Source organism: Gossypium raimondii, chromosome 12 (assembly GCF_025698545.1).
Source record: "Gossypium raimondii isolate GPD5lz chromosome 12, ASM2569854v1, whole genome shotgun sequence".
Classification (NCBI taxonomy): Eukaryota; Viridiplantae; Streptophyta; class Magnoliopsida; order Malvales; family Malvaceae; genus Gossypium; species Gossypium raimondii.
The window spans coordinates 6,699,902-6,708,156 of NC_068576.1; the positions used below are offsets into that span (position 1 = coordinate 6,699,902).

Consider the following 8,255-nt stretch of genomic DNA (forward strand, 5'->3'; position numbering starts at 1 on the left):
GCCAAATTTACCACAAAAAGTGGCCACCACCTATATTTCATATATTGGGATTACCAAATGGCGTGGTACAACACATTCTTAATGAAGAACCAACATATGAGACATTCTTGGCTTATATATTTCAAATAAGGTACCCAATTCAAATTCCCAAATTGGTTCCAAGAATGGTGGAATTGGTATGGACCATCATCCTTCGAGATCCTACCAGAAAAAATTCAAAATTTATGGCCCAAATTCTTTAACAAATTTCAACCTGAACCAGACCAAAAACACATTTACAGAACAATCCATTTTTTTCTCACAGTTGTGCATTTCTTGGATTGTTTCTTGGAATTATTCCTATGAGCAAGATCAATGTACTGGAATTCCATTATTAATTCAAAACTACAGAAATAAATGGTGGGACCAGTTTAATGATGAAAAATATGATTCAAAATATTTGGATAATTTTTTCAACAAGAATCCGAGATTATATAAGTTCGAAGCCCCAGATCAAACCACAGCAAAATTCCTTCAAGTAAAATCGACAGCTAGTGTGATGTTAGCTCAAACCAAGACCAAGAATGAATACAAAAAACTCATGGTTGAAATGCTCAGCTCAATGGATTCTGAATCCGAAGATGAGAAATCTTCAGCGTCTTCAATCAAAATGGTGGATCTTGCAGACGATACCACCTCCGTAACTATTACTAGGACAAAAAAACATGATGCAAAAGAAAGAAATGAATGAAGAGGAATATGAAATATTCTCTAGGGTAAATAGTAAATATTCCCTGGCAAGAACAGTAAGATTCTCTGGCACATGAATAATGAATATTCTCTGTAGTTTGTATTTTTGTAACCAGAGAATATATTCTCTGAAAAGTTTCAGTTATATAATGATGTAAGGGATTGAATTTCCCAATTCAAATGATGTAAAGAGGCAATAGCCCTCTATAAAAGGGTATCAGATTTAGAATGAAGGGCACGACTTGAAATACCCAGTTCAGAAATCAAAACTCGTTTCTCCAAATTTTTAAGTTTTCAAAATTTAAGTTTTAAATTATTTTCCTTTTCAAGATTTAATCAAATTTTAATTTCAACTTACAAATTACGATTATGATTATCACATTTCAAATTCCATCCTCAGATCCTCGGGACATAAATATTAAATTAAAATATTTACGAAGTTGGTATAGTAGAATATTAAAGGTTGGTTCTTTAATTTTTCTTATTAATTGCTTAATTAAGGTACAAAGACTAAATTGTAAAAATCTTATCTCTATAATTTTTAATTGACCAAAGATTTAGGGACCTAAATTGCAAATAGCCAAAGATTCCTAATGGAAATTAAACCAATTTATAATGTATGTTAGTGGGAAATGATGGAAGAATCCATTTATATGTTAATTATTGAATGATTAGGTTAATTAAGGTCTTAATTAAGGTCTCTTGCAACCTCCTATTCTGCTTCAGTAATTTCCTATTATCTTCAACCAAGTCCGCATGTATCTTGCGAGCTCTTTGTAGCACCCCCACGGTAGATTGATGAACATTTTTTGTTTCCTTCTTCTTAATCTCTGCTTCGTTAATGCCCTCAGCGAGCCCCACACTAGCCATGCCAGCTTCAGTTAAGATCATTTGCAGAGAGAGTACTAACTCTTGCGGAGAAGGTTTACTTGTGCTACTAGATGACTTAGATGGTCAGATGTACTTCTTTGCTTCTTCAGACATACTACTGTTCCATTGCTTCCTCACCTTATTAGGACTAAAAGAAAACTTTTCTTACTGAGATGTTCTCTCTATTGAAATAAAGTCCTTGGTTCACCACCAGAAGCGGTGAACTTCATGGAACCACTAGGGGGCCATGATCAACAATAGCTCTGAAGATGTCATCAGTTGTTGGTCTTAGTGGTGGAGGAGAATTATTAGGAGAAATGGGGAGAGATGAAATTGTGGCAGGAACTGTAGTAATAGGAGTTATCTCGACAGATGGCTCATCGTAATCTCTTCTTTTCTTATGACGAAGCTCCCCTATTGGGCTACCATCATCTTCAGTACTTAGTATAAGGTTAGCAATTCCAGCAGTAGTCTTTTGCCTCTTTCTACTACTAGCACTTCCCTCCCCAACAGTAGTGCTAGAGGGACCACCTCGCACACCCTGCGTTAAAGACCACACGTCCATGTATATGTCGATCTCTCTTGATAAGCTGGTGGATTCCTTTAAACTTTTTTCAATAGTGCGAGCTGTGCTTGCATCACTAGTAAGTATAACATCAGCACCAACAATTAGTATAAGATGGTTCTCACCACTTTCCACATTCCTTGAAGATTTCGAAGACCATGAACGAGGCTTTAATTTACAAAAAATATAGAAATAATTTTTAGGTTTATCTTTGTGTCCCAATAATATGAGCCCCAACTCGTGAGTAGCTCCATGTGGCCAAGCAAACTGTGCAGGTAGTAATCCAACGATGTCCACACCATCACCAGCATCAACTTGTCTCCATCCATTGTTAGCTATAGTAATATAATATTAAAACTTATAATTTTTTAATAACATAATTGAAAATTTCACAAATTAATCTTAAAAATTAGTAATTTTTTTAAATGTAAGAGAAATATAATTTTCTAAACATTATTAAAATTTTATTTATATAATTTTAAAAATACACATTAAAAATTATTAAAAGAACACATTAAAAACTATTTAAAATTTTTAAAAATAATTTAATCTTTTAAGCAGCATACATGAATTTAAATTTCAAAATATGTACATGATATACTTTAAACATAGATTAATAAAAGTTTCTAAAAAGTTTTAGAAATATGTACATGAATTTAAATTTCAAAATATGTACATGATATACTTTAAAAGTTTCTAAAAATTTAAAATAATTTTTGAAAAACATTATTATAAATACATTTCATAAATAAAATTTTAATAGATTTCATGAATACTTTTTTTATATATATGTTTAATTTAAGAATTTGTATATATCGTACTTTATTTTTATCAAATAAACATTGAATACAAAATGTATAAAAAGTATAATATAATTCAAATTTATTTATAATGTGAATCATTAAATTTATACAAAATTATTAAACAATTTTTGATACATATAATGAAACCTGTGCATTGTAAGAAAACTAGCATAATATATAAATAATTCAAATTTCTTTAAAATTTTAAAAATAAAAAATATAAATATAAATTAAAAAATCAAAATTTTATATAAAATATAAAAATTCATATATAATTTATAAAAATTCAAAATTTTAAAAAATTTTAAACAATGAAAAAGAATTCTACAATATATAAATATATAAATATCAGAATATTATATAAAATTGAAATTTTAAAAAATTATATAAAAATAAAAATATTATATAAAATTTAAATTAAAAATCTAAAATTATAAAACATATAAATTGAAATTTTAAAAATAAAATATTATATAAAAATTGAAATTTTCTCATAATTTTTTTTCAAAACTCTAAATTCTAAAGATTCAAAACATATATCTAAATTTCTAAAAGTTAAAATTTGTATATGTTTTGGATGAACTTTGTCTATTTTGGAAATTTAGATATATTGTTTTGACTTTTTAGAATTTTAAGTTTTTGAAAAAATAAAATTTATGAAAAAATTTATTAGAATATATATTTGAAAAATTAATTTTTTCAATTTTTAAAAATCATTTTGATTTTTAAAATTTATATTTATATATTTCATAATTTTATATTTTTAAAATCTTTTGTTAAAAATTAATTTTTGAATTATTTATATTCTATATATTAATTTTTACATTTTAAATAATATATTATCTATAATATTAAAAAACAATAAAGAAGGGTGATGTGATGTGTTTTAATTGCGCGACTCAGATAGTTAAGGTTGGTTAACGCTGACCAATGGTCTGTCAACGGTTGGTCAACATTGACCAACGATTGGTCAATGTTGGTCAATGACCAATAAATGGTGAGTTAATGTCTTTATTTTAAATAAACTTAAGTGCCGCATGATATATATTGATTGGTGTCATGTGACAACTAGTTTTTAAGGGTATTAAAAACAAAAAAGACTATTTCACTAAAAAAAAAACAAAAAAGACTGAATCGGGTAACAGAATGATAATTTTTTTTTGATGTCTCAAGATATCTACTAGAGCGAGCTCAGTAACTAATTTTTTGTATTCTGTAGGCCTATTAAGGGGTAGATATTGACCACGAGTTTTAAAGTTACTCTATATCTGGGGCGAGGATCGAACTCTCAACCACTAGTTAATGTAGGAAAGACTCTTAGCATCTCACCTACCTCCCGTGGTTAACAAAATGATAATTTAAGTATCTATCTGAGACAAAAAAGTTTAAATAATGAATGGGAAAACAGGCCTAGTTGAAGGGCAAAATTTAGCATAAGTCTAAAAAAAAAAAGATTTTTGATCCCAAAATTAGGGAAGAGTTATGGGTGAAAATTTATATTGACAAGTTTGAGATCGACAAGTGAATAACCTTAGATTGTCGAGAACTAAAAAAAAAAAAGAAAATTTCAATATAGCACTCAACAAGTAATCTTTATTACCTCAAATTTGTTTACCAAATGTTTGGGGGAAATCCAAAATCAAAACTGGGTTTTGTGTTTCAAGAGATTGAAGGGTTAAAACAAAGGAAAACGACGACCGCTTTAGCTTGATTTTGTCTATTTTGACATTTTATGAAGCATAAAATTTGTGCAAAGGGAACAAGGACAAAGATGATAAATAATTCTTGATTTAATCTACCATCTTACTCTTGTATGGTTTGGGAATGGACTAATGAAATAAATTAAAATAATGGTGGTGAAGAAAATTAAGAAATGAGAAAGGTTGTAGGCAAGGTACTTTCATGAAGCTCTCTTAAGGGTAATAGTTTTCAGCTATGATGCAATCTCCATGGGAAGTCCAGATCACCCGTGAAGCTAATTTTGCAGCAGCCGTGACTAGGTACTAGGCATGCAATTGTTCGATCATACTCCTAGCGGCATTTGAATCTGCTCTTATGAGGTGTTCAGGGTACAATTTACCAGTAATCCCCGCAAGAGCAAAACCCATCTCTAAAATGGTGAAACCGGCTTTGATCCCTCACGATAATCTCTCGTTCAAAAACTTTTGATGTAAGCTTAATTGCCAAGTGACAATCTGCACAAATTCTCAAATTCTTTACAATCCTAATGGGGGTCCCTGGTGCTGTCTTAAGTAGCATGAAAGCAACCGCAATCTTCTCGCTATGGTAAGATAAAGCATTCTCTTTCTCTTCTTCCTCTATATCAGCAAGCACATTTTCTGTATGGGGAGCATAACCTTCCAATCTTAACCTCTTTGTTATTTCTGCTAGCATTGCATAAATTTGGTCACTTTGAGGATGAGATCTATCGCCCATTAGAAATTCATACACATGATTGCCAAACTCTACTAGGCTATAACCTGGAATTTTCTTCACTCCGTCGCTAAGCATCTTTCTCCTGAGGACATGCACATCGGACCAGCGTTGCTCTGAAGCATAGAGATTGGAGAGGAGCACATAGTCTCCACTATACCCAGGTTCTAGCTTTAATACTTGAGCTCTTGCATACTCTCCTAAAGTCAAATGGCCATGCATTGCGCACGCTCCTAACAATGTCCTCCATATAACAGCATTAGGCTGCAATGGCATGTTTCGGATATATTGATATGCCTCCTTTACCAAGCCTGCCCTACTCAACAAATCAACTATGCAACCATGATGTTCTATCTTGGGCACAATCCCGTATTTCTCTTTCATCCTCTTAAAGTAACTGAAACCTTCATCAACCATCCCACAATGACTACAAGCGTAGAGAACCCCAACAAAAGTAACTTCGCTAGGCACCAATTCCTCTGTTTCCATCTCCTTGAAAAGCTCAAGTGCTTCCTCACCAAACCCATTAACAGCCAATCCGACAATCAAAGAACTCCATGAAACTGCATTCCTTTCCTTCATCTCATCAAATACTTTCCTTGCCTCTCTAATGCTTCCACACTTTGCATAAAAATCTAACAGCGCATTATTAACATGCAAATTATCAGTCAAACCAACCTTCACCATATATATGTGAACTCTCCTCCCCAACGCCAGAGCACAGAGCTCAGCACAAGCGGATAACAAGCTAAGCACAGTATACCCATCAGGCTTTACACCTTCCAACCCCATTTCCCTGAAGAGAGTCAGAGCCTCGTTAGGTTTTCCATTAAGAGCGAACCCATTAATCACAGAATTCCAAGCCACAATATCTCTCTCAGACATTAATTCAAACGCCTTATGCGCACTATCGACGAGCCCACAAGCGGCATACATGTGAAGCAAAGAATTCTGAACAAAGGCTAACGAGTCATACCCATTTCTTATAACTGTGGAATGCACAATTTCCCCGATTCTTACATCTGCCAACTTGGCAACGGCTTTTAAAAGAAAAGGGTAAGTGTGGGTATCAGGTTGGATGCATGACGCCCGCATCTGGCGGTATAATTGAAGGGCTGGCTCTGAGCTTTCACTCTCAGCATAGCCTCTAATCATGGTATTCCAGGTGAACACATTAGAGCTCCGGATACAAGAAAAGATGTTGTGAGGATATGACATAGGAGCAGAGAGCGAAACAAGGCTGTGGATAAGGTGCTTGCCAATATCAGGGTCATTGAGTGGGACCCCATTCCTGATAGAGAAAGCGTGGATTTGTCTGAGTTTGAGTTTGGAAGAGCCGCAGTTTTGTAAAAGGAAAATGCATTTCTTGACCAACAAAGACTCTGGTTTGTGCGGGGAAGATGAGGTAGGTGGGGTTGTGGAGTAGAAGCATGAGGTTCGCGGAAGAGGGTGCTTTGAGAACATCGATCCATAACTTCTACATTTTGCTTTCTTCATGATGCATTATGGCTTGCTTTATTAGAAAATATAAATCATCAAGGATTCAGGATTGGAGTTTATCTCAAATGTTTTTGATATTTAATCAGAAACAGTTGCTGGCAAATTTACTAATAGTAGTAACATTAGACAGAGTAGCAAGTCAACTAAGCTTCATTTATATATATTCCTCACCAACCAACCAGTACTGACACCCGCTTTTTTGTCCATATATACAATATCTTGAGCTATATTACATATCAAGGTTGAAAAAAAGCATGACTCCTATTTTCAGTTAAATTTGAGAAGTAATCTTCTAGTTAAACTCAATTTATTTATTTCAATCAAACACTGATTAGTTTAGATTATTTTATTATTATTTGACATATGAATTTAGCCTATAAATAGGCTCTTTTACAACTTTAAAAAAGACATCCCATTTAGAGATTAGAACTCATAACACATTTAGAGAATTTTGTGTTTACGTTTTGAGGGTTCTTTGTTTTTGGGGTTTGGGGTTTAGTTTTATCTCCATCTTTTGTACTCTTCGTTCTTTTGCCATTATAGTTAAATTATCTTTGCCTGTGGTTTTTTATCCTCTTGGGAGGGGTTTTTCCACGTTAAATTTGTGTGTTTAATTTATCAATTTATTCCGCTATTTTTGTAACTTGTTTCTTAATCGGGTCGATCCCTAACAAGTGGTATCAGAGCTAGTTCAATTTTCATAGATAAGCCCATTCAGATATGGCAACAACAAGGTTTGAAATTGAGAAGTTCGATGGTGAGACAAATTTCAATCTGTGGCAAGTTTGGATGATGGCAATTCTAGTTCAATCCGGTTTGAAAAAGGTTGTTACCGGGAAAAAGCTTGAGAATCTAAATAAAACAGAATGAGAAGAGCTTGATGAAAATGCCTTGTCTGTAATCCAGTTGTGCCTCGCGAATACGGTATTGCAGGAGGCATTGATGGAGAAGACCTTATCCGCCTTGTGGAAAAGGTTAGAAACTCTTTATACGACTAAGTCTCTGGCTAACCGTTTAGTGTTGAAACAACATTTATTTACGTTTCGCATGAATGAATGTGAGCTTTTTAGAGATCACATCAGTCAATTCATTACTCTTTTAAATGATTTAAAGAATGTTGAGGTTCATATTGATGATGAAGATCAAGCTATGCTATTATTGTGCTCTTTACCCCCTTCACACAAGTCTATCAGGGAGACCCTGATTTATGGCAGAGACAAAATCTCGTTCAAAGATGTGAAAGGTCATTTGTTGAGTAGAGACAAACTCGAAAATGAGCTTCATTTGGATAGCAAGGCAGTTATGCAAGCTTCCGTTTTGATGGCATCAAAGAAACGAGACAAAAGGTATCGCTA

The 8,255-nt window shown here is 33.0% G+C and overlaps 1 protein-coding gene across 1 annotated transcript; it reads right to left on the bottom strand.

Annotated features, from left to right (window-relative positions):
• Positions 1-4,540: 4,540 nt before the first annotated feature.
• LOC105763055 (pentatricopeptide repeat-containing protein At4g21065) lies at positions 4,541-7,027 on the bottom strand. The gene has a single exon (XM_012581101.2). It carries the CDS (start codon positions 6,895-6,897, stop codon positions 5,044-5,046), a length of 1,854 nt encoding a protein of 617 aa, XP_012436555.1. The 5' UTR covers positions 6,898-7,027; the 3' UTR covers positions 4,541-5,043.
• Between the last annotated feature and the right edge of the window lie 1,228 nt (positions 7,028-8,255).

Bases quoted from the DNA above. Each gene is read 5' to 3' on its own strand.
- LOC105763055 (XM_012581101.2), bottom strand. From the start codon at position 6,897: ATGAAGAAAGCAAAATGTAGAAGTTATGGATCGATGTTCTCAAAGCAC.